Source organism: Amborella trichopoda, chromosome 2 (assembly GCF_054954075.1).
Source record: "Amborella trichopoda isolate Santa Cruz 75 chromosome 2, AtrichopodaSantaCruz75HAP2 v2.0, whole genome shotgun sequence".
In the NCBI taxonomy this organism is placed as follows: domain Eukaryota; kingdom Viridiplantae; phylum Streptophyta; class Magnoliopsida; order Amborellales; family Amborellaceae; genus Amborella; species Amborella trichopoda.
The window spans coordinates 50476928-50504389 of NC_142337.1; the positions used below are offsets into that span (position 1 = coordinate 50476928).

General features: G+C 36.1%; 1 protein-coding gene across 13 annotated transcripts; it reads left to right on the forward strand.

Moving 5' to 3' along the window:
• Nucleotides 1-253: 253 nt before the first annotated feature.
• On the forward strand, nucleotides 254-25489 carry LOC18431599 (B3 domain-containing protein Os07g0563300). 13 transcript variants are annotated; one of them, XR_016049494.1, is made up of 13 exons: nucleotides 254-479; nucleotides 4794-4875; nucleotides 5072-5173; nucleotides 7049-7168; nucleotides 7286-7890; nucleotides 8129-8225; nucleotides 10734-10908; nucleotides 11257-11333; nucleotides 16307-16723; nucleotides 19279-19368; nucleotides 22360-22473; nucleotides 23524-23591; nucleotides 24456-25489. XR_016049494.1 is itself a non-coding variant. In XM_088858459.1 (13 exons), the coding sequence occupies exons 4-13, from the start codon at nucleotides 7076-7078 to the stop codon at nucleotides 25241-25243; spliced, it is 2484 nt and encodes an 827-aa protein (XP_088714585.1). In that variant the 5' UTR covers nucleotides 254-479; nucleotides 4794-4875; nucleotides 5072-5192; nucleotides 7049-7075; the 3' UTR covers nucleotides 25244-25489. The 13 variants fall into 13 exon arrangements, 11 of the variants coding, with proteins under 11 accessions (XP_088714585.1, XP_011622333.1, XP_088714583.1 ...); XM_088858459.1 differs by having other exon boundaries at nucleotides 5072-5192; nucleotides 19319-19368; XM_011624031.3 differs by having other exon boundaries at nucleotides 19319-19368.
• Nucleotides 25490-27462: the final 1973 nt, after the last annotated feature.

Sequence of the window (27462 nt, forward strand, 5' to 3'; positions counted from 1 at the left end):
CTGCATGACGTGCGCGGGCCATGCAGATTCGATGCCAGGAGAGAGAAAATTTAGAGAGAGAAAGAAGAATTTACGACAGCGACTATAATAATACCTGTAGCAGTAACTGCAATAAGCAAGTAATCCATCACGATAGAGAGAGAGAGAGAGAGGCTCACTCTTTTAGAGAGAGAGAGTTTTTCTCTCTTCTCTCTGCTGTCCTGTTCTTTATTTTTTGTCTTTGCCTTCAATCCTCCTCCAGTGTGTTATGATTGCGGATCACGGCGCCTTTTTCTTCGAGTTTTTTTATCAATTTCTTGAAGTTTTTATGTGGTTTTTTCCATTTTTGGCCATAAATAGCTCGGGCTTCGGTGGTTTTGAGGGTTCACGATGTCGAAGATCTGCTTTAACAAGGATTGCGGCGTAGCTGATACTGAACGTTGGCGAAAGGGGTGGAGGCTTCGTTCTGGAGAGCTTTCGGACCTCTGTGATCGATGCGGGTATGAAGTTCTTCTCTCTCTCTCTCTCTGTTTTAATTTTTGCTTCTTTTAATGTTTATTCATGGAATTTTGCTGGTTCAGTGGATGATTTGGGCGATTTTTAGGTTATAACGGACATATGTTTCAATGGATTTTGAAACGGATTTTCTTTGTGGTGATTTGTTGCAAAATGTTTGCTTTATGCAAATTTTCATCAGTTTGTTCTTCCTTTCTCTGCTTTTGTCCTGGATTTCTGCTGGTTCATCGGGTGAATTTCGTCACTTTTGAGGTGGAAAGCTTGAGAACTACTTTTAGTGCTTTGAAATGGCGGATTTAGGTTTACTTATTTTAAATATCTAATAAATGTTAGTCCCGTTTGTTTTGTTTTAATTTTTGATGTGTTTACTCTTGTACTCGTGCTTGTCGAGTCTGGAAATTCGTGGCTTTTGATTTTAGTTGCTCGGCGAATGCATTGACTTCGAAATAGACGAGCTTAGGGCTAAAGTTTTCTTTCGTCTTGTGTTTTGCTCTTAGTTTTTGGTTATGGCATCTGATGGTCCAGGGACTAAATTGTGCACCTCTTACGTCAATAGAGCATTGATGGTCCAGGTAGTAAATTCTGCAATTCTTACGTCAATACCTAATAAGGTTTTTGCTGCGTTTTGAGCTTAATTTCTATGAAGTGCCTAATGCATGCGCATTTTCCTTGTCATGTTTTCTTGTTTTAAGTTTATTTGATCAGAAATATGTTAACCTTCTAGCTTTTCTTTTTTTGGTTTACGGGGTTATTTTTTTGTCATATGAGGTTGATATTTCAGGAAATGTTTATGCTTATAGAGCTTTTGAATAATATATATTTATGTGAATTCCTTGCAAAATGTCTGATGCTTGCCAACATTTACAGTGATATACGAGAGCATGTGGACAGCAGCTCATTGTTTTTTTTTCCCTTAAGCTAGGGAAGCTTTTTAGGGCCTAAAAAGGGGGTGTTTCTGTTCAATATCTTTGGACATATTTTTAGCCTTTTGAAATAGAGGTTTTTTGGGGGGTTCTAGTTATTACTAAATATTCAGCAGTTCTCGGGAAAGGCGCGAAGTTCCTTGGCTTTATTTCATTATTGGCCTAGGGACTAAATTGTGCAACTCTTACGTCAATAGAGCATTGATGGTCCAGGTAGTAAATTCTGCAATTCTTACGTCAATACCTAATAAGGTTTCTGCAGAGTTTTGAGCTTAATTTCTATGAAGTGCCTAATGCATGCGCATTTTCCTTGTCATTTTTTCTTGTTTTAAGTTTATTTGATCAGAAATATGTTAACCTTTTAGCTTTTCTTTTTTTGGTTTACGGGGTTATTTTTATGTCATATGAGGTTGATATCTCAGGAAATGCTTATAGAGCTTTTGAATAATATATATTTAAGTGAATTCCTTGCAAAATGTCTGATGCTTGCTAACATTTACAGTGATTTTCGAGAGCATGTGGACAGCAGCTCATTATTTTTTTTTTCCTTAAGCTAGGGAAGCTTTTTAGGGCCTAAAAAGGGGGTGTTTCGGTTCAATATCTTTGGACATATTTTTAGCCTTTTGAAATAGAGGTTTTTGGGGGGTTCTAGTTATTACTAAATATTCAGCAGTTCTGGGGAAAGGCGCGAAGTTCCTTGGCTTTATTTCATTATTGGCCTAGGAAGGGCCTTTGGAGCTCCAGCACTGCTTGTTAAGTTTGATACCTTTGTAGTGCTATGAAACAAAGATTTTTAAGCTTAATTGGTTGTAATGTAAATATTCAATTTCATGTTACATTTTCTTTTTCTATTTTACTGTTTGTGTCTTTATTTGCCTTTTGTTATTCATATCCTTTTGGTGGTTCAGTGGTAATCTTGGTTCTTTGCCCTGGAAAACACTTGGAGCTTTGAAATAACTTTCAGATTGTCTCATGCATGCCAAATTTGTAGTAATTTGAAGCATGGTCAGCAGTTCCTTGCATTTATTGGTTATTAACTAGAATTCTTTATTGCTTTTTTTTTTTTTGCTGTTGTGGACTGTAGAATTCTTTATTGCTTTAATAAGCTGTATCTTGCACGGTTTTACTGCAAGAGATTTCAAGAAATCATGGCTTAATGTGAAGCCCAACTTCAATGCGGCCAATTATTTGCACTGCCGTCTTATGCTTTTTTTAAAATTTAGTTTCAGTTGTTTCTATTGGATGCATTTTAGTTAAAATTTGAGACTTTATGAAGGAATATTGGAGGCAAATCTCTTGAGGATTTGTGGGAAATGGGGTACAATTTTATGCGGCTTACTTTTTCAAAGTAGGGTTTACGTTAACAGTCTGGGATAGTATGCATTAATATTTTTTCTTCGTCTTTCCCTTGCCTGGGCTAGGTCTTCTTGAATTTTAGGCTACTGACTAAGAAAATTTCTCGAAACTGAAGTTAATTTCAAAGTTATACCATATGTTTGGCTTTTTTTAGGCCAATTTTCTTATTGAGTTCTGTATAAAAGGCTGCTTGTTTTGTGTTCTTATATATATAGAGGTGTTTTAAGAGTGGCTTCCAAAGAAACCATGCAACCACATTTTTGAAATCACCTAAAAAGCCCCCAAAACATGCTCATTTTGCAGCGGCATCGAGACAATTCCTGATATAATGCAGAGTCTTACAACTAAAGTAAGTTCCCCAAAGTCTTGAGTTTGTGCTCATTCTCAAAACATAAGACCTTTTCTGTTTTTGTGTCATAGAGGGAAACAGGGGCTCATTTTGATTGTGATGATTTAGAGAGAAAAATGAAGTATCATGATCTGGGTGTTTAAAACAGAGTTTCCTGAATGCTTATCATCTTGTCCTCACCAATACGTCATCAGATTACCTTCTTTGAACACGTACCATCTCACCCAACTTTATAAATTCATCTAGTAACTTTGTTTTACCTAGTTTTTGGATTTCGTCAAAGTACCTTCATCTACAATTGATTCACCACCTGCAAGCTATAGAGTTTGGTGCACCAGTACTCGCTCATATCATTCAGATACTCCTTTCTTATAAATAGCTTGCAGTGTTCACCATCATCCACCATCTGTCTTGAAAGTGCATGATTGACCCTCCTTAGACTGTGTACCCCACCACCATTTGTACTTCAGCCAGATAATCCATGTGCCTTTGGGCATTCCACTCACATTTCATTTTATTCAATTTATTCTATTAACTATGACTTTTTTTGTTTGTGTTGCTGTGCTTTTCTGTCTGCTCTAGCAGTCCCTAATTTGATATAAAAGAGCTCCTTCTTTAAAGTTTTGGCAGGATGTAATGCATAATGAACTCTGAGCACTTCAGGAGAATCATGTAGGAGATTGTTCCTCATCCATGGATATTTATCCTGTAGGTATTAATTGGGCTTTTACAAGGCTGACTTACGAGGCTTTCTTTTGGGCTATTGGCTGGTTTGATAGCCAATGTGCCTTACCAGCAGCTAAGGATTGAGTCTGATATATAACCTCTGGTTATGCTCTGAAAATAAACCTTTTGTGGTGATGAGTGGGAGGGATGCCCGGAGTCTTGGTGCTTCACTATCGACTACTGTGTTCTTATTAAATGTCTGAGACATAATGCCAAAATCACTTATGGAGCAGAGGACTATTCTCTCTCCTTTGCTTGTTATGAGATTGTTTGGTTCACCATACTTCTTTGTGGTGTCAGAGCCCCTTATACTTTTTCGATTATTTTAAGCACAAGCCATCAAACCAACTATCTGTCATTTTAACTACATTTATGTTGATTTCAGTCACACTTATGATAAGTTAATGATTGGTTTCTCTCTCACATAGTTGTTTACTAGTCACAGATAACTGACATGGTAATCAGGCAGATGAGGCCTTGACATAAGACTTGAATCATTTTGTGGTTTTCTTGAGTTTATTGCACTACTTTGAGGCGTAGGAGGGGTGGGTCAATGGATAGTGGGTGCTTTGCATCCTATATGGAGCCTTTTAGTATATTTCTACATGTCAATACTTGTGTGGTTTTATTAATGTTCTTTGCATTGTGTAGCCTGTACTCAACTGTTTGCAGTTTGTAGTTACCACGAAGGAAATTCTATTTGAGTATGATAACCTTCACAAAAATTAGGTAGTTTTGGACATATGGAATACACACTATTGCTGAGAGGTGGGAATCATGTCTATGGCTTTATAATACTTGATCTAAAGGATCCTATTTTTACCAGAACTCCTTACTTGCATTTATATGGGTCCCTTGTTATTGTCTTTAAATCTGGTGCCTTCGTTCAAGTTGGTTTTTGATGAAATTACATATGCTAACTTATCTGGTCATTTGACATGTAGTTCTGCATATGAGGAATCACGGTTCTGTGAAGGTTTTCACTTAGATGTTGCTGGATGGAGGACCTGTGAGACATGTGGAAAGGTTGGTGAATTGCTTTAAATTAACTTAATGAATGAGAAGCTATAAATCCAATTTCAGGACTTGTACCCGACAATCAAAGGCTGTTCAAAATGTGCAAGTAGAAAGATTGTTTTGTGCATTCCAATTTATGTTGTGAACTACATGGTAATTTGTAATTTTTGGAACATAATCCTAATAATAAATTTCCAATATCCAGCGTATACACTGTGGATGTGTTGCTTCAGTTCATACATATATACTTCTGGACACTGGCGGAATTGAATGCATGCTGTGTGCCAGGAAAAGCATCCTTTTTGCGGTGAGAAAATTAATTTTTGGTTAGTAATATGAGTTCACTCGCTCTCCTGAACTTTAGACTTATTAATGATCTTGGACTGCTTCCTCGGTTTCTTGAGGAAAATGGTTTTCCTCACATTATGAGCCAGAGTGTGTTAATTACAATAAACTGTAGTATCCAATTATGTGATCATAAAATCCTTTTTCGATTTTAGTATTTCTTATCTTCTATTTGATTGTGAGTTTATGACTATGAAAAATTGTGTATAGTATGGTCGTTTGTGCAAATAAGTGGTGAGGAATCTGCTTGGCCTCAGAACTGAGTAACCAAAAAGTATGTTAGCTATTACTCATTGTTTTTCTTTTCTTCAAATAATTTATGTTAACTGTTTGGATATTGGCTGGTCATGGTCAGTTCCTTGATACTATTCCTTTATCGACACTTGTAAGGGAGCAATGCAGTGTGCCTGTATACAGTTTCTTGAAGCTGGACTAGGTTACTAACTTTTTATAGTTTGGCATGGATTCTGATTTTTTTACAGCTGGGTTCAAGAAGCAGCATGATAAATCAACTGTATGTAGGAAAGCTGCAGATCAAGGTGCAGGGATGAGAAACAAAAATATGTGAATGGGGTTTTGGCAATTAATTTTCCATGCAATTAGTTTTTCCACCAATTCCCATTGAACATCTTGACCATCTTATCCTCAGTTGATTTTGTTTTTCTTTACACAGATGGGATGCAATACTTTCATTATTCTAGTTCTTGAGCTTTTGCGAGTTGAAACAGTGATAAAAATATCATTACATGATAGAAGTATCAAGAATGAGTAGTTGATGCTTTCATTTAAGAATTAGACTGTGTTTTATGAAGTCGTATCTTTGGTTTAGTAATGATTGGAGGTATCTTTATATATGTTAGGGAAATGTCATTTAAGCGGTTGAAACCCTTTACAAAATCATTAAAAAGGTTAAATGATCTCAATTAACATTTGAAGGGTTGTCTTTTCCGTTTTCATTTCACTTAGGTACCCCTTAAAAAAAAAAGAAAAGAAAAGAAAATAAATTAAATTGTCGTTGTTTAGGATTGGGAAGGAGGAACAATCAGGGGCATTTTCAGTAATTTGACCCCTAAGAGGTCCCATTATACCCTTAGTTGTTCCTTGTTACAAATAAGAAACACACTGTTCAAGATTAGATGAACAACTAGGCATATGTTTGTCATTTGATACATGTAAGGCACTTGGGTGCTAAATGAAAAAAATAACCCTTATTTGTTCCTCATTACTGATCCTAAATGGTGTGCTCTTGTTTGTAATGAGGAACAACTAGAAGTATTTTTTCATTTGGTTGGGGCTTCTTGGGGGACAAGTTTCGGAAATGCGCTTAATTGTTTATTCTTTTCCTACCCTAGACAAAGGCAATTTGGGAATTTGTAAATTTTTTTTTGAGGTGGCACCTAAGTGAATTGAAAAAGCAACCACTTAAATGTTAATTGGGATATTTTGACCTCTTTAATGATTTTGTAAGAGATCTCATCCCCTTAAATGATATTTTCCCTATATTTTAAACGCTTAGGAAGCATTGAGATCTTTATATTGTGAAAGATCAGGATATTCCAGATTCTGAGTTGCTTTTAATGTTCTTGGATTTGTGAGATGTTGGTTGTTGTTATATCTTTCTCAAAGAGAGGATTATTAGAACTTACCTTTATCACAGTGATTAGGAATAGACATTATTCAGGCACTCTGTTCGGCTTCCTTTTTTTTTGGTTCATTTATTTCTTTCTATGCTTGTGCAGGGTTAAGCAGTTCCATGTCTTCACATGTGTTTGTAAATGATGCCTTGACCTTTATTTTGAATGACTAAACTGTTCCACTTCTATACTGTTTTTTACAGGCACCAAATCAGATATGGCCATCACCGATGTTTCTGCCTCTACCTCCATCTGATAGGCTGGTAGACCGCCCTGTTAATGCTTGGTCTCAGATAGCTGCATCAAATTCTTGTTCTGGACAGGTGAAGCAAGTGCCACCCTTAGGGTATTCTGCTACTAATCCATCTGAGTTTCAATGCATGCAATATCTGGATGGAGGCATATTCCATAACATTGACAAGTCGTTTCCGTGCAACCAGTCCACTATACCCATTTTCGAGAAGAAGAGAATCATTGAAGATTCACTTGAGAGAAAGCCTAGTCACCATCTAAAAAATGAAGCACTTGGAGAACCTGTTGTTGGGCACACTAGCATTGAGCCAATCAGTGGTTTGAATACATTCCACAGTGAAGAAGAAAAACCAGAGGGCAAGCCAGATTGTTCTCGCATTGCAGGAGGTCGCAGTTCTGTTGATGCAAGAAAAAGTGTTTCTGAAACTGACCTTGGTAACATATTGGGAAGGAACTTGGATGTATCAAGTTCGTGTATAAGTGTTTCACGGCAGTCTTTAAATGCAAAGGATGATATTTCCTTGCCACTTCTTGGCTTGGGTGTCTCTGTGTCATCACCAGCTGAGACAATGGATGCAACAAAGGTTTCTGGCTGTGAAACACGAGAAAGGTCGTTACAGCTGTTTCCTAGACAATATCTTCCTGGAAGTTGCAGTGGATTTCAGTCATCTGGAGACTTACGATCTCCAATGCGCATTGCAAGGCCTCGAGGGGAAGGAAGGGGGAAGAATCAGTTACTTCCTCGATATTATCCAAGGATTACGGATCAAGAGATTCAACAAATAACAGGAGAGTATCCTCCATTTTAAATATTGTTTTATTGATTTCATGGAAATTTGACCTCAAGTGGGAAAATGATAGTGTTTATAAGTCCATTGATAGCTTTGCTTTGGAAGCATGGATACTGATGTCCATGTGCTATTAGTCATGCGAAGATAGTTTTTCTTTTTGTGCCCTGTGGAAAAGTATTCTTATCAATTATAAACTTAACAAATGATGACCTACTTTGCTTGGCCTTGACCATTTCTAAGCTCAAACTCTGTCATTACACCTTTATTTGAGAAAATGTTAAGTGCCAGTGATGCTGGTCGGATAGGGCGTCTGGTGCTGCCAAAAAAATGTGCTGAGGTAAGCTTTTCATTATTTACTTAATATATAAGAAAGATTTATCACTTATTGGTTAAAAGATGTATCTATGGAATGAGATTTGAAAAACAGAAAACCTTTCCCTGCTATTAAGATATGGTGAGATGGTGATAAAAATAGGTTGTGTTGTTGCTCACAAATTAATTCTCTAAAAGTCTTGATCTAGTTTGGTTGATGATTACGACTAATAGCATGTGTTGTGGAAATAACTATTTCTGCAACCATATTGAGTTGTCCCTCTAGATATATATTCTCTTGTCCATTTTGATATGTTGTGGTGTGTGTTACAGCCAGTGAAATATGTGTCATTACACTTTTTTATTGATTCTTTTCAATTTCAATTCTTCTGCATCGATGAACCATACCATATCAAATGGAAACTTGTGTGACTTTTTTCATTGATATTATCAAAGGATCTGTTGCAACGTTGAAGTTAACATTTATTAGAAGTTTTGTATAGTTTTGTAAAAATGAAGGTATGAAGAAATTTAGGTCTAATGAAGGTTGCAGATATTTTATTTGCATTGTCATTCAGTAACGCTGTCTTTATTCTCTTTGTAGTCTTATTATTTGTTATAGAATGTTGTCAATGGAGTATTTTTCACAGGTTTTCATTATGATTCTTTCAACATTCATTGTTTGTCTTATCCACTGTATACTATAATTTATCAGATGGAATCAAGAGGAAATTATTTTCAATGTGTTCTTCGCAACTGAAACCTGGGGAGTTTAAGAATTTTCTTCATATGAAATTTATTTTACATAACAAAAATGGCAGCGTAATCTATGATATTTTTCTTTGAACTCATGTTGTTAAGATTGGACTGGGCGAGATGCACTAGTTCACCTGTCAGACCTGTCAAATAAAAAAAAAGAAGGAAAAGTAAAAAAATCAAACTATAGAAATTATGGAAACACCAGGAAAAATTAGAAAATAGAAAAATTCAAAAATTTTTTAGGAACCAAAAATAAAATAATAATACGCAACAATGTTTTAAAAATCCGTGATCTGGATCGAAAATCACCAATTTAGAGTAGGTATTGTTGGAGAACATGCTGGTTCCTAGATGGAATCGGCAATTTTATAATATATATGACATTTTATGTCTATTTTAATCCAAAGTATTGGAATGGCTTTTTGGGTCAGCATGTACGTGTTTCGAGCCACCTTAAATATACTCCATTGTATTTAATGTGTAGGCTTGTGCTTTTTTCAGGAGAATATTACCCCCTTGTTTTTAAGGAGTTAAAAAAAACACATGCCCATGAGGTGGTCTGATCCACCGACCACGTGTAAAGCGCCATATGATCTAACCAGGAAGCCATGTGAAGCTTGCTGTAAGAAATGCCTATGTTATATTCTATTTATTATAATTTTTGTTTTTTTTATTTTTTTAGAACTTTTTGTGGATAGCCAAATTTGGATGATCCGGCCAACTCGAACTGGGATCAGTGGTGGATGATCCAACCTGCCGATCCGGGTTTTTAAACATTGATACATAGTATGTCAATATCTGAATTCAAGTCTCATGCTGCATTTCAATAAGTCATCAGGCAATAAGCCATTAAAATACTCAAAATACCCAAGACTCATTGTATGGATCAAATTTCGTCAATGAACATTCGTCATAGTTCCATTGAAGTGTCAAAGAACCAAAAAGAAATAGAAAAGAAAATTAGAAGAAAACCACAAAAATCTAATATTTGTATACAAAGAAATGGATAGTAGCTACCAAATAAACAAAATCTAACAAGAACAAACATATTAAAAAAAAAGAAAGGAGGGTTTTTTTCCATCTTTTTAGGATGTGTCAGGAGCCGCCGGTTTGGTGCTGGACCAGTGGACTGGCTGGTCATCCAGTTCAATGGACAATCTAGCCTAGGGGGTTGATCGGATAAGATTAGCCACTTGTTCTCTGGTTTTCTGTTCAGATCAGCTGGTCTGACCCGGTTTTAACATCAAGTTGAATTACTGATGCCTTTGTCTCTGTTTGGTACCTTATTATTTGTATAGGGTTGCTAATGTTATTTTCCTTCTTGGTCGCCATGTTTTACATTTTGGGTGTTTGAGGTTTCAGATGTTAGAGAACTGATTTGCAGTCGCTTATCATGGATATTCTACCATTTGTCGTACAATGTAAATTCTTTATTGTTTTAGAACATTTCTAAAATTCTTTCTCTATCTTAATCCCCTGCACTCTGCTTTTCATATCAACCTTCCCTCTGCTGCTGCTACTTCTACTGCTGTTACTGCTGCTACTACTGCTAGTACTAGTGAGGGTTTTTATGAAGAACCGATTTTCTATATGGAGAAAAAAAACCAATATTTTGAAACTTCTAAAGCCCCTAAAAGTTAAATTTTGAATAGATTTGAAATGAATTATCTATCATATACAACGTTGAACAATATGATTTTGCTTTCATGATGCCTGCACGTCAAATGAAAAGAGATTGGACTCATTAGTGTATTTTCCTGTGTGTTTTAAACAGGCATATTTCCCTTCAATATCTCAGCCTGAAGGATTGCCACTAAGAATCCAGGATGCTAGAGGTAAAGAGTGGGTATTTCAGTTTCGATTTTGGCCTAACAATAACAGCAGGATGTATGTCTTGGAAGGTGTGACACCTTGCATTCAGTCTATGCAGTTGCAAGCTGGTGATACGGGTACTATTAATTTCTATTACTCTACATCTTATGCATCGTTCTTCCCATGATCAAGAGAGGTGCCAATGTGTGATATGTCCATCTTATGGTCAAGTTCAGAAAACACAAGCAACTGAGAATACATATTTCAATTGAATTATCTTTTTGGGTTTTTATTTACATAAACACGTGGTCATCCTATTGCGTACTTTGGGATGTTGAATATAATCTTACACTCACAGAAGAATTTCTTGATCTCTGTTATTACCAGTCTACCTTGTGTTCCTATTTTTTTTTTTCGTTGTTGTAGTGAATATTATTTTAGTTGTAAATTACGCTTTGATGTTGAAATTGTGACATATTTCCCAGTAACCTTTAGCCGGATGGATCCAGAAGGAAAGCTTGTCATGGGATTTAGAAAAGCTGCAAGTGCTCCATCTGAACAGGTTGGCTTCATATATTACTAAAAACTGTTCAATTATATCTTTTTGAACGTACTGTGCTAATAGTTAGGTTCTCCTTAACTTAGTTTGGGCATCTTCTGCAACTAGTTGAAATTGTTATTATGAGTTAAATATACTAATTAACACTGATTTCTCTATACTGATTTTATTTACCTTTCCTTGTCATCATCAGAGCCTTTTCTCTATATTGATTTTTATTTACCTTTCCCCGTGCTGTTACTTAATACAATATCAATTCTCATGTCCTAATATTAGCAAAATACATTCTCCTTTTTGTGTTTTTATCCTACTGTAATGATAATAGTTCCACAAAAAAATTCTCTCATTACAAGAAAGCATTATTTTGGGAATATGAATCACTAGTGTGGTGAGCATTGTAGCTGTATTTTGACATTGAATGTGAAATGGACCTCTAGAAAGAGGCTTAATAATGTATTAGTTTTCAAGTAGCATACGAATCACAAATGAACCATCCTGGTCCTTCAGGAATGCTTTCCTTTCTAGTTGAACCTTAGAGATCAAGGTATAGTGCTCTACCCTTGTGAATGGCAGCCCAGCATAGATCTTGTTGTAGTTTTTCATTTATGAAGTAGAGAATTAAATATTATGAACTCGTTGATTTTTCTTTTTAGTTGTATATCTCCAGTAAGATAGCTTTTTTTCCTAAGAAGGTTAAATTTTCCAAGGAGTTGGCTTTTGTTCATGTCATTTTTTATTTGTTCAACAATGTTACTGGGACTGCATGGCTTTCAGGGGGCTTAGTTTCTAATGAATCATACCTTGTACTTAACAATCCAAGTTATACAATGTTAAAAGATGAATTATAGTTGCTCGAATGTCCATAGTCCCCTTCAATCCCAAACCTATGATTCTCGGTGTTTCTTCTCTTTTTAATGGGTTCATCTCCTTACGAATGAACTAGGCATCCTGACACCTGGTATCAAGATTTTACTTGCTTATGATCTTGTTTCACACATGAAGATTTAGTTTAGATGTTTCTACTCTTTTTAGTGGGTTCATCTCCTTACAAATGAACTAGACATCCTGATTCATGGTATCAAGATTTTACTTGCTTATGATCTTGTTCCACACATGAAGATTTAGTTTTAGGTGCTCAAAAGTTCTTTGGTCCTAAACCGCTGATTGTAGAGTTCATCCAGACACAACAATAATAGCTCGCAGTTTGTTGTGATGACAATTTTGTAGGTAGGCAGAATTTCTTGAAACAACTGCCATTCTGGTCATCTATAAGTGCATTTGATTTGTTGGCATTTTTGAGAAGCATACCGTACTTGCTTGAACTCATTTATTTCAGTCTCCTCTATACTGTTTTACATTCCACAGTTTACAAGTTTGCTTATTATGGTAAAAAGGTTGTATTTATCTTAGTTTCTAAATTAAAGTATTTATCTTATTTTCTTTATGGAAACCAATTTTGTAGAGCCACACAAATAGGGATTGTATACTATAGGACCATTAACTTTTGGTACATCAAGTTCACAATCATCCTTAGCCATCGGATGTGAAATGCGATAGCTTGAAGTGTGTCACATGGTTTGAGAAATTTTATTTTGGACCTTGTATCAATGTTATGAGGACCGGACAGGTGAATGAATTGGTGAAGGCACTGGTGCGGTTGGACCGGCTGAACCGGACCGATTCACTAGTGGGACCAGTCTAAGAAATTAAATAAATTAATAAAAATAATAAAATAAGGAAAAATGGGAAAAAATAGTGAAAAATATGGAAAAAAGGAAAAATCTAAAAAATAAAGAGAAGTTAAAAAATATTAGATTAAGAGTTATTTCCAAAATCTATTAAACTGTGAGATAGGTTTGAAGTTTTAAATTTTGTTTCTAGATTTTGTAATTGTCAACTATTTCTTTCAAGGAGATTATGCAAAACTCTGGATATCTTTGAATATTTTTTAATTTTCTCAAAACAAAATCTGTAAATTTTGAAGTAACGTGCGATGTCAGGATGATTTGTGCAGATTATTATGAGTTTTTGTTTAGTTTTGCAGGTTTCTATTAATTTCCCTTCATGATTTCCTTTAATGAAGTTGGTGGTTTTTATTTTTATTTGTGTTTTGAGAAAGTTCCATTGGGGTTATTTGAATTAATGTTAAGATTGGCTCATTATGCTTCAAAAAAAGGTTTTGGTGATGTCTTTTGGTGGTGAAGAAAGTCCATGGACCTGTCTTCAACATTGACCTGCTAAGGTCGGTTTGCTTTGCTCTAACTTTGAACATATCCTTCAAAATTCAAATAGACATATACTTGATAAAAAATTCAAATAGACATACTTAATAAAAAACTGACCTGAAGTTGGTTGGATCTTATCGGATCTGGCCGGTTCTTACATCATTGCTTTGTACCCAATCAATGAAAAACCTCTAGGAACTAGATTTCATACTATCAGTGAATAATTATTATGACTTCCTTATACCCAAAGGAAATGGTCTAATTGTATACATTTCCACAGACCGAAAGACTCACTGGTTCACCGGTCGAATCGGCTGGTTCGGTCCGGTTCTTACATCATTGCTTTGTACCCAATCAATGAAAAACCTTTAGGAACTAGATTTCATACTATTAGTCAATAATTATTGTGACTTCCTTATACCCAAAGGAAATGGTCTAATTGTATACATTTCCACACAAATAGTGCTAGCGTGTACTGAATTTATATGATTTTGTGGTTAAATTTGAGTTAAATTTTTTTGTTTTGAAAGTTATCAAAATACCTTTCATTCCTTTGTAGGATTTGTGATATAATTTTAATATTAGATTATCTTAACGATATTGATCAAAACGCTTGTTTCATTGTTGAAAAAAATGTTAACAGATGGAAAATGATTGAAATTCCTAGGCGCCTCCTTTCATTTGAAAGGCTTGTATGTTTTATATTTGGTCAAAGCACCACATTGGTCACCTGTCTGTGACATATCTTTGGTCAAAACCTTGGTGAACAGATTAAGTGCACTACACAAAGTCCAAGTCCACATCGTAAATGTGTGAAACTATATGGTTTGCACACCTTTCCTCTCACTGGTTGGATGTATTCTAGGATAGTTATATCTAGATGCTTACAAGATTCCTTCCTGATATGAGTTGTTAGTCTGTAATACGTATTGAGAGATGTTTTACAAGTTATTTATTCAGGATACACATGGAGAACTAACCAACATTATTTCGTAACAATATGTTTCATATAATTTCATGCTAACAAGTTTATATCTTGATAAAGGGATATAAATTCTGTTCTTCTTCGGCTGTTCTTTCTCTCACGCACAAACAGACACACAAAGGGCTATTCTAGCTTACGCATTCTCTGAGCATAGATTGGTGCATATTTTTGACAAGGAGTTCCCTTGGTTGTGTTTTCTTAAATATTTGTCTCAGGGGTCAGTTTTGCCATTTTGAGAGGGCATCCAAAATTGATGGGATGGCTTTCCATGCATGTACACTTTCCCATGCTAGATGTCATTACCAGATATACATGAATATTTCATCTCTGTTCTGGTGAAATGATAGAGATGGCCCTAATCCTACATTTTAGGATAACAACCCCCAACCATATGTGTGTGCATGTGAAAAGACACATGAACATAAGGCAGCCCTATGAGTTGCATTATTTGTAGAATAATGGAGACACTCTCTTTCTTTACTTTTAGTCATGTCGAGTTTGTGAATTTTTCCATTGATGTAAACTGAATGGGGAAGCTTAGTCTGATAACTTTTCTCGGAGCCTTTATGGTTGATAAGTGGATTAGGAGTAGCTTTCTGTGTCCAATGTGTTGCTTAAATACTGGATGTTCATCCTTGCTTACTTTGTTCTTCATATTTTCATTTGGACCATGCCCTTGCTTCTTTAAGCCTGTTTGTCATTCATTACAAACTTGTTTCCCATTGTCAAGTCTAGATGGATTAGTAGAGAAGATTAGGACTTCTTAGGTTGGGGACTGATGCTGTCCTGAGAATTCACTCAATATCCAATATATATAGTTCTTATTGTTAAGAAGATTTTGATTTGATGCATGTTTTGAGGGATACCTTTGCGTAATTGCCCTTGTCTTACATATGCATAGTGTTGAATTTTATAAAAAGCAAGCATCTAGATGGGTCATTTAATTGAATATATGTTGATTAGTTCATGGAAACCTGAATATCTTATTGAAAAGATCTATCCCAAGACATTATGATGTGCATGTCTTTGTGTGTGCCTAAAAGCAAAAACTTGTAAGTTATTAGCATTGTTAATGTGGAATGGTACATCTGAAAATTTTTGCAACTTAAGTAAGCTATTTCACTTGACTTCAATCTGATATGAATTGTAGTTCATTTCCCTAAAAATGATATGTTATTAATTATAAAGATTTCTTTTTTACAAATTGAATGAAAATGTGGCTATCCAAGGATTAGATAACTTTGGGGACCATGCTTAAAAGAATCTTATTAGGAAGATCATTAATTTGTGGTGGTTAACAGTTTTATGATGATGTTAAGTTGAGTTTATTGATGAAGGCCATAGCCTATGCATTCCTTGCTTTCCCATTTATTTGAAGGCAGTGCCGTCTGTAACTTTCCTCCATAAGTTTAATGTTCATATAAGCACTTTAATTCACATGAGACCTGCATTTGGAAAATAATATTTATTGCAATGTATTGACACAATTTGTCTCCATTCTGGTTCTGCATTTGGCTCAGAGCCGCCCAAAAATTTCAAGATTTCAGTCTGGAATTTTTTGGTCTCTTATTATTATTGTTATTTAAAATGAATGTTAAAACTACTACTCAAAAAGTCACCTTAATGCTTTGCTTGAAGCATGAAAAAAGTTAATGCGGCATTAAAATTCATATTAGTCTAGTGCATGAATATTTCATGTGTAACACATCTGATTTTAAGTTTTTCAGAGGAAATACTTGATGCATTTTATTATCATCTGATTTTAGGATGCTCAAGTTCATAAGCAAGGAAATGGTATATCCACCATTGGAGAAACAAACCATGGAAGTGGTGCGGCTGGGGAAGCAACTTCAGCTCTTCCATTTCGCTCTTCAAAAGGCGCTACAGAATCAACAAATTATTCTTCAAACAGCCAGTTTCACTCACTTGATCCAGCACTTCCACTGTCAAGAGATAAGGAAGCTTGTATGTCAAAAGAAGGCTCTAATTCTAAGTCTCTTTTCCTTTCTGATAAAAGGAAAAGCAGCACTTTAGGATCAAAGAGTAAGCGTTTGCGAATTGATAATGAGGATTCTATAGAACTGAAGTTGACATGGGAAGAAGCTCAAGACTTACTCCGCCCTCCTCCTAACCATCCTCCTAATGTTGTTATAATTGAAGGTCATGAGATTGAGGAATACAAGGTATGCTGGCTATAAGTATGTGTAGGGAAAGTTGTCTGAAAAATTAGCATTTGGTACTTGACACATGCAAAATATTCTATGATCTCTAATAGATATTCAATGAGCACTATTCTTTTCATCTTCTCTTCATGCAAATAATTGATTTAATGTTCCATACTGCCTATTTTCTGAAATGATGACGCTTATGTCTCTCTCTTTTTAGAAGTAAATTTCATGTGAAGAGGAGCTCTCACTAAGACATGCACAGATAGACCAAAGCTGACACACGATATGGTTTTTTTCATTAATCACTATAGAGGCTTTTTTAGGTCAATGTTTAAAAATAGCAATTTGGCATGTGGATATAATGTCCTATGGAACTGGTTCATACATAACAGTTGGATGATTTTACGATGACTCTTGCTGGGTAATTTATTTTCAAGCAAACAACTTGGCTTTTTGGGTGTGAAACATGCCTGAGTTTGGATGGTGGCAATTGTCATTATTCAGCAAAGCACTTTGGGATACATAAAGGCAAGGAACAAGACATCCATGTGTGTGGTGATCTTATTGCTTGGAAGCCTAAATCTAGAAATCAAATTAAAAAACAATTGAAAGATGAGTGTTTTAGTGACTCGTTAGCCTAAGATTATCTTGATAAATTTGTGAGATTAGGGGCATTTTTGACATAACTTGATTGACTTAGTCTCTTTCTACAATGGTATGAAGCTGCATATCCATTTGCGGCATAATTATGTATTATGCATGTATGTCTGCTTGGATGTCTATATGAATTGAGAATGTATCCATGCATGCATTTGAACCCATGTGCACGTGCTTGTTCATGTATTTACCATAGTTAATGGGATATCCTATCGAAAATGGCTCTCCTTAGGAATGGGTTCAAGGCTAGGTTGAGGGTGATGGAGCACCACAACATGTGGTCGTGAGTTCTATTCTTATCATGGGCAGGGGACTCTTTCTCCATTGAACTATCCAAGAAAAAAGAGAAGGGAATGGGCTCAAGGTTAGGTGGTCAGAGTGGCAGGACACCATTACCTAATGTCTTGAGTTCCATTCCTACCACGGGTAGGAGACCCCATCCCCACTGAACTACCCAAAAAAAACAAAGAGAAAAAGAAAAAAGTGGCTCTCTTGAACTGGTTCCCAATGCATTCTACTTTCCAGAATACTTTCCCAAATTTTTTGGGGACTCTTTATAGTAAAGTTGTTAATGGAGTGTATGATCTCTCCTTTGGGAGGCTCACATTGTCGGACCTATAAAATGCATCATGAATAAAATTTTGGGTTTTAACCTTGCATTATTTAGAGAAGTTTATTTTATTTTAAGAATTTATTTATTTTTCATGTTTATCATAGGAGCTGCTCCCTTGGTGTTCCCTAACTAGGAACTTGTGACAGCAACGATCTCCTTCTCTTGATCCTGCTTCCTCTCCCAAAAACTTTGATACATACATACCATGTCAAGTCTGTGTATGTTTTGATATGTAATTAACTTCTATTTTAGGAATGGGCTGGGGTTGTGGTGGTAGCACCCAGTTACCACATTGTGGTATCCATTCCTACCGCTAACACCCCCAATTAACCCTTCAAAATGTAAAATGTAACTCCCTAATCTATTGAAAAAATGGGTAGGGGCCTATCTTCCCCACTGAATTACCCAAAAAAAAAAAAATTAACTTCTATATCGGTACAATGAAATTTCTCAAGGTATCCAAACCAGGAAAGTGATGATCATGTGTCTGACAGTGATATGGTCGGCACAACAAATGCTGTGTAATGCTGAGGTTTTGTCTATATTGTATTAATTAATTTGTACTTTAATGTTCTTTTGGCTTCCTTTTGTTGCTCAAAACATAAAGTCCCAAAAAGATAACTATAAAGAAGAAAAGGCTTCCTCTTTTGGATAAGTGGTTCTTCCTTATGATGCACAAATATGGTACTTCCTTCTTGAATATCTCTAGATGTAGGCTAATTTGTTAGTACACTCAGTACTTTAACAGATGATCAGCATCATTTGGGCCCTGTAAAGGCACATTCATGCTAACTTATGCAGGTGTGTACTTTTCTACTTTATACAATCAGACCTTTGTTAGTAAAGTGTTTTTTCTGTTCTAATAGAGATGCGACAATTGGAATGGTACAGTGAAGTCTATGTTATGTTACATGTGTCACATATTGGTGTGTTAACTAGATCAGATGAGGTAATTTTTATTTATTTTCCCTTATTTTCCAGTTGAACGGAAATGGTATATTAATCAATGTAAGAAAGCAGATTCTATGGACTTTGAATGTCACTGCACACATGGTGGCTATTGAACCTTATAAAGCTTTATCCAGCATTTGGTTTGGTTCTTATGTAGTTAGTTATGTTGTGCACCTTATTTCCTGGCTTGAAGTGGTAGTAGATTGGAACAAACAATTTAATTATGCTTAACCAGAATTTAATAAATTATTTAAGATGCATTTGAAGAAATTTTTCTTTTATGTGTTCTTATGCGCTCTGCTTCTTTTTTTATTGCATGTTCATAAATAATGCTTGAAATTCATGGAAGATCTTTTCTTCTGGATCAATTACATGACTTTTGTAAGCAGGAGCCTCCAGTGATAGGAAAGTCCACCATCTTCGCTACCAACAAAGCAGGGTAATCAACTAATCAGTAACCTTTGTTTTCTTGCTGTTCTTGTGTTGATTATTGAACTAGTTCTATTCAGGATCATTTGTTTGGTTTGACACTTCTTTCTTTATTGTTTGGTATAGATAAATTTTAGAATTTGATTTTTTTGGAGTTGTGTTTGAAAAATGAAAACCATTAATTTTCAAGCAATTAGGTAGTATACATTAAGTGTGTACCCAAAGTGCATGATGCCAGAATCAGATTGCGAACCTTCGTTGTGCATTTGACATAGTACGTTTAACTAATATGACGTTACCCATATCCGTGACAGTCTCATTGTGGTATCATTGTGGTTTTTATGGTTAGTCAAGGGTTGAAAACTAGCTTACCTGAAATTTTTTGGATGTCTGTACCAGAGTGATTTGGAGCTCTTAGTTTTCCAACTGTGTTTCTGGGTGAAAGACAAGGAATTCGAGATGATGAATAACAGTAGATTCTGAGAAACTTGTTCCAAAATTTTTGATGATTCATTGGTTGAACTTGCTATACTTTTCGTGGACTCTCCCAATTTTCTACCTGCATCCTAATGCATTTGCAACTTAGTTATAGACACGAGTAATTATATAAGACATGTATCCATGGACCCTATAACTAATCATACCCCTAGAACTTGCAAGTCGACAGAAGTACAGTGGGCAGCATTGTTTGATCTCCAGATGAAATACAATAAAAACCTCTAAGTTGCATTTTGATTTTAGCAGCATTACTCAAAGCAACATTTTGTTGAAACAAGTGATAGCCTATCCCTATTTCCAATGTTCAATGGAGCAAAAGTCAGTATGGTTGCCGAATCTATGTGACCTCTTATGACAGATTTCAGAAAATGAGTATTCTTAATTGACAATAAGCTGCTTTGGATGTTGGTTGTGTAAGGCTCGAATCTCTTTTCTAGTTGAAGAACAAACTCCAATCTTGACAATGAAATCAAGGTAATCATATAATTACTTTGGCAAATTCTTGATCCATGCAAATCCATTTTACTAGGGGATCAAGTGTGTCCTTGCACACTAGTATGTAGGCATGGCATTACCATGGTTGAGCATGTTTAATTCTAATATAAGGATGTAAATCCGCCTTGATTTCTGTAAAATTAAATCTAAACTATCTGGAATTGAGAAAAATAATGAAGATAAAAGGTTCTTCGAAATTTTGAACCCAGGGATTGAGCTTTTGAAATAAAAGAAAATGAAAATCCTAATCTTTTAAACAAGAATCAATTCAAATTGCTCATTATAGACTTGTGACTTTTTGTTGATGATTTAACTAGGTTTACATAGATTCATATAATTGCACAATAATAGCTTTTTTTTCTTCCTAATTTGAGTTATTTTTAAAGTCTCACAATGATGGGAGCAATGAATCAACAATTTTCGTACCCTTAACCTCTATCCTTGTATGGGTTGATGAGTTCATCTACCGACTCATAACTGGGTTTGCTCTGTCGATGATGTCTCCTAGTGGTGTTCCATTCCATTAAGGACTAAAGTGTTTCCAATGGGCATCTCTGTTATTAATTGACTTCCATCTGATGTTCGTGTTTATTGTTTATCTCTTCCCCATATCATCTTCTCAGCAGTTCATTTTATTTAACTCATATTAGAGTTTTTGAATGCATGTCATCTATTAGTGTATTACCTCTGAGCTCTGGCGAGACATGTTTCTTTGTCACTTGTGCTTCAAGGGTGCAATATCTGGCCATGATACCTTAGTAACTTATTGTCTTATCTTCCATCACCTCTTTTTCATATTCTACACCTTAGAAATCCCTTCATATCTCTCTCTCTGTACCAGGGCATATTTCTCTTGGAAGCTCTCTTTCTTCATATTTAACTCCTCTTTTTTATTTTCAACATCTGATTTCTTTATGAAATATAATTAGATGTTTTTGGACATATACCTAAAACTTTTATGCCGATGATCTTTTTTGTAAATTTAAAATAATTATACCTGCTTATAAAATTTTCCGTCCCCTCTATAAAGAAATAGTTAATGCGCAACCTGTCAAGGTATATGTATTTTAGTTCTTTAAATATTTATAAGCTTCCCTTCAGAAACTTTTTGTAAAATTTAACTTTAAAATTTTAAAAATACACACAATAGCCAGTGCTGATTGTGCGTTCATTGTAGAGCAACATGCCATGGAAGAGCAAGAATCAATTGGTTTGTTGCATCTTGTGTTGAAGTGGATTACCTTCTTTTTTTTTGTCCTGTCAAATGGTTGTCTAAGTATGTCACTTCATTTAACTATCTTGGCATCCGGTGACTAGGAAATGTCATTCACATAGCTGCAACTCTAATTGTTTATGAAGGACCAAAAGTGTTCTGGGGGTAAATGGTGGCTTTGTAACTTGTACAAGTGTTCGTCATCTTTGGGAATGATTGCATCAACAGCTAGATGGAAGTGTGCCTAATTTTCGTGTGGTGCCTTTTCTCCTTCGGATAGCATTTTTCATAATTTTTGTGTGGTGCCTTTTCTTTTAATGTATCATTTAATAAGTTCAATATATTTTCATACGGTTTATTTTGTGTCTCAACTGTAATATGAAGTGTGCCTAATTTTCCTCTGTCCCATACTTTGAATTGCTAAGTGTAAAATTTGAACGAGAGGGATAATTGGAAATTCTGCTACTTTGATGTTGGGGCATGATTAAATACTTCTGACAATTGTTGACCATTTGACATAAGCCTGTATTTTATTTACGGTTTTCGTCAAAAAGACTCTTGTGCTTGATAAATAGTAATGAGTTCGTGCCTTACTCCATGCAAATTGGTTTTCCTTTTTATTGACCGAGGGCATTTATTGTAACTATTGCTATCATAGATGAATTCTTTTCAACATTCTCTATTGGAAAGGGAATTGGCTATAGGATTAGATTATATTTTTTTGTTACTTAGATTCTTTTTTCTCCAATTTCTTACAACTCTTGACAGTTCTCATAGAGCTTGTCTGTGCAACAGGGAAAAGTACCAATGGGTTCAATGTGACAATTGTGCCAAATGGCGCAAATTGCCTATGGATGTTCTAGTTCCTCCAAGATGGACCTGTGCTGATAATTCATGGGATCCCAAGAGGTACATTGTCCAAGCTTTGTGTATTTCTCAAATTTCAGATCTGGGGTATCAAGTTTTGGCTGAATTTCATCTTAAAGTATCAAACTAATACCACCGATTAGGGCAAAATCAAATCTATTTGAGAAACAATTTTAAGATGTTTCAAATTTAAGAGAATGGCATCATTTTATTCCTGAAACTTCATTCAAAATTTGGCCAACCTCTGTCATACATACACAATTATAATTTTCTTTTGAAAAATTCGTCTGAGATTTGTAGGATTTTTTTGTTTGTCTTTTGCACGTCGCTCAGCTTTTAATTGAACCACAAATAGAAAATCTTTTTCCCCACTCTAGATTATTTAGAGCTGCAGCAAGCGCTTATATTCTTTGGATAAGGTAAGATCTGCCAACCACATCTAGGATGGCGGCTACAACAAACATGAATCTAATCACATTATTGTTCTCTCTGCGTCTGAACTTGCATATGCATGTGCCACGTGCATAATTCTGGCAAGTGGTACATGCATTTTATATGGCATTGGCCAATAACAGGGATTTAACGTTCACTGATCCGGATCGGAATTGGCTGATCTTGATCGGGTTTGGTGGGTCGGTAACCCAGGTCAATGGTACCAGGATAAATCGCCCGATTTCTACTGAGTTGAATTCTTTAATATTTTTTAAGGGTTCATTGTTATTTAAGCCCGAAGAATTAGCTGATCCGGATTGGGATAGCCGATCCATGTTGGTCCAGTGGGTAACCAAGTCGGCCACACAATCATCATCATCCAGGCCTTATCCCAACTCTTTGGGGTTGGCCACACAATCTGGTTTTTAAAACACTGGTCAATTAAAAGGATGCTGCACCATCAGAAATCAATTTTGACTAGCAAGTAATCATTTTTACAGAATTTCAAGATTTTACCATCTTTATAGTGGTTTATGGTTCAAAAATTATTTTATATAACAGCTTTGGATATGAAATCCTTGCATCGATTTCTGAAATTCCTACCCCAGTTGACCATTAAGTACAAACTTTCAATATGGTGTAACACCCCATGATTTTCAGGTCCTCATGTTCATCGGCACAGGAATTGAGTACAGAACAGACTGAACATCTTCTTCAAACGCATGCTGGTATGATTGAATAATATCATCAGTCAATCCTTTTTTCAAACTGTTGTTACTGTGATTTGGTTAAAAAGATGCCTTGATGCTCCGTTCTTATCAAAAATAAAAAAAGTTCAGATATTTCGTGTAAAATATATCACTATACGTTCAAAAGAACAGTTTATTTTGCTAGCTTACAAGAATTCAGTCAAATGTATTTGTCATTTGTGTAACTCACTGTTTTGCTCTTGATTGAGAAACTTAACGATTTTGGCTTTACTGATTTTACTTTTTTCTTTATTTGTAGTAATTTTTAACGGTCTATGTTTTTCACTTCCAAAATAATTTATCCTTGTGATATTTTAGAGAAGCGTATTTTATTTATGAATATTATTTAAGGAAGGTAAACTTTAACCCTGGTCGCCACTGGAAATCTCTGATTTGATGATCATCACCATCCTCAATGGTTTGGTGTTGGGACCATTGACAGAGTGACCACCATTGGGCCATGTCTTGTTCTGGTGAAACCCACTCCCTAGCACTGGTCGATGTACTTGATTGGAAGGTGATGACCATCATGACTGCAGATTTTCTCTCACTCTGAGAATTATGTCGCTCTTTCCTTATTATCTGTACAGATAGTTTGTAACTTGTAAGATGTTCTCGAGTTGATTTTTAAAATTCAGAAACTATTCAGTTTCTTAAAATGTTTTCCTATTTGATCTTCTCAAACATGTTTTCCCCAAAAAGTGAAAACTTGCAAAATCTCCAAAGCAACCATCTTATCTTCTGCTAAAACTAAATAATCTCCCCTCAAACTTCAAAAAATTATGACTCTTCACTACAACTCACTCGAACCATCCTTTTTTTTTGTTTTCATCTGCCATGTAGCCTTAAAGAGGATTGACCAGACAACGGCAGAGGGCTCATCTGCAGGGCTCGATGCACTTGCAGACGCGGCCATACTTCGCGGTGATGATCCTGAGGAGCCGACGAGCACCACAGCATCCCCTCCTACGACGAGGCATCCTCGCCACCGACCTGGGTGCTCATGCATTGTGTGCATCCAGCCGCCCAGTGGCAAGGGCCCCAAGCACAAGCCCAATTGCACTTGCAACGTATGCATGACCGTCAAGCGCCGCTTCCGCACGCTCATGATGCGCCGGAAGAAGCGCCAAGAGGCTGAGATCGAGGCCTCTCGCAAAGCTCTCATTTCACAGATGGAGAATGTTAAGTCAAGTGATGATTCTGGTGAAAGGAAGATGGAGAACTCAAAGTCTGATGAGGATTCTGGTGGCAGGAAGGAAAATGTGAAGTCTGGGGATGATGATTCTGGGGGCAAGATACAGGAGGATTTGAAACCAGTTGAAGAATTTGGCGGTAGCAAGAGGTCAGAGAACTGGAGGTCCAGCAAAGAGAAGGCGTCGAGTTCCTTGCAAGGTGCGAATCCTGAGTATTCTCGGAGGGGGAGTGGAACACTGAAGGGTAGGATTGACCTTAATTGCCAGCCTGAGAGGGAGGATGAGCTTGGGCATTTTCCAGAAGGTGGGGTGGGACTTGAGGTGGAAGCCAATGGGGTTGGCCCAGGTGGCTATGAGGTGGAGACCGGTCGTGGGGCCTTGGGTACCAGTCGGCGGGAAGCTGATGTCGCATCAGGGTCGGGCTCGGGGTCTGGTTAAGTTTATTGTTTTTGGTGCCTGCATTGAGAGTGGGGTTGTGAGGAGCCGAGAAATGTGGTCTGTTTTTCTGTTTTCTCGTTAAGGAGAAAAGGCAGTTTTTGGTGACTTAGTTCAAATACACAGTTGATATCATTTGGGATGCGAAGGCATATAGTAATTTTTGTAATGCTACGTATATATTATATGAAGGTGCTTTTATAAGGTTATTCATACAATTTGGCCAATGAAATTCTCATTTTCGTACCAGTACTTAAGAGTACCTCTCTCTCTCTCTCCTTCTTATTACTTACTCTGCCTTCAAATAAACATCTGTTCTATCTCTAAGGATCCCCATTAAACAATGAGAGTATTTATTTTGGAGGTCACAATCATTATTTGCCCATTTGATGTGAAATCTGATGATTGAAGATGTGTCATTGGGGCACAATGTTTAAAATATAAATTCTTGATGATGTGTCATTGGGCACAATATTTAAAATATAAATTTTTGAATGTTGTGACACATTTCAATCTGTTAGATTTTGCATCTAATGGTTAAAAATAATTGTGATTTTTTTGTATTAAAAATAAATGATCTTATAGACTATACAATCCTTATATTAAATCGGTTCTTTTTTAGTGTCTTGTTATTCGGTTCTTTTTGAGTGTTTTGTTAATCGGTTCTTTTTGAGTGTTTTGTCAATAATCGATGTTCCGTTGTTGATGGCACCTTCAGCGGTCAATAAAAGATACCTGAAGCTCATTCATTTTGGGTACGAGTATTAGTTATGGGGAGGTTTCTATAAACCTTATACTATATAAATAAGACGTACGTCTAAAATTTATCAAAAGATGTAGTGTCCATGTTGAAAACTTTATGATAGCTTGAAAATAAATGTTTAGCTTTAAATATAAAATTTAAAAGTTTAAAAATAGTGCAGCTCAAGCAGCTCTATAAACATTTGAAAATCTTGAAAATAGATGTTCCAGATTACAAGATGTATTGATTTTAGGGTGTAGTTTACATAAGGTTGCAATCTTAAACAATCCAATTTAGGCACACCTCTAAATTTTTTCATAAATGTAATTTTGATATCAAAAATTTTAGGATGGTTTGATAATCTATTTTTATCTCTAATTATAAAATTTTAAACTTTAAAAATGGTTCAAATCAAGTAGACCTATAAACACATGAAAGCTTGAAAATGGACGGTCCAAATAATATGTTGCTAGATAAACTATTTCAGGGACTCACAATCTTTTTTTTTAAGGTCCCCAGGGACTATTATGAATTCCTTGGGAAAGGTACACCTTCTACCTACGTGGCCGTAATGCAGGCGACTGAGCTGTCTTTTCTTTCCATCCATATCTTTGTAAAGGCAAGAGAAAGATCCCGTTGGAGGCCTCTCTCTCTCTCTGTTTCGTCTTCAAAGCAGCTGGTTGGGATTTCTCGACGGTTCTCAGCATTTGTTGGGGTAAAGTGTGGAGTTTGTTGTTGGTGATTTCAGTGATTCTGAAGTTATATCCTCTTCTAGCTAGACATGCAGCGATTTGAGGTCAAGCCTCTCATCCTAAGCCCCGATTCGATCCTTTGATGGTCGATCCACTTGCTATTGTGGTTATTGACTAAGATATCGAACCTCTAAAAGTGCTCAATTAAGAGATGCATTACCCCTTGGAAGTGGAGGCAGGTGGCCCTATCTACCCTTTGTTGGCAATGGTTCAGGGAACCGATAGCCTTGGTTGCTCAGCCGTCACATCTGTCCCTTCTTGCCTACTTCTCTATGTATGCTAGTGAGGACTTAGAGGAGATGGATTATTATGAGAGTAGAGCAAATATTGAAGTAGGGGATTCAAGGAACATAGAGAAGGGGCCTTTTGAAATTGTTAAGGAGGATGATGATATTGGAAAAGTTTCGGCTATGTTTGAAGACATGGGGGCTGACTTTAATGTCCATATTGGGATTGTCTTGGAGGAGACGAAGGCCAAGAAAAAACAGGAGAAACTGCAAAAGACGAAGGAGGATTCTAAGCTTGAAGAAGAAGGTGGCATTGACTCCTGCTAAGAAAATGGAGTCTTCGAAGAAGGCCAAAGGCTTTGTGAAGCCTTCTCGATCCTCTGCTCGGCTTGCAGCAAGGTTTGGTGCTGGAGACATAATTCGTGAGTATGAGCATTGAGCAATCGCCTTCTGAATGGATCTCTGATGCGAAGAATACTACTTTGTAGGAAGCTCTGATGT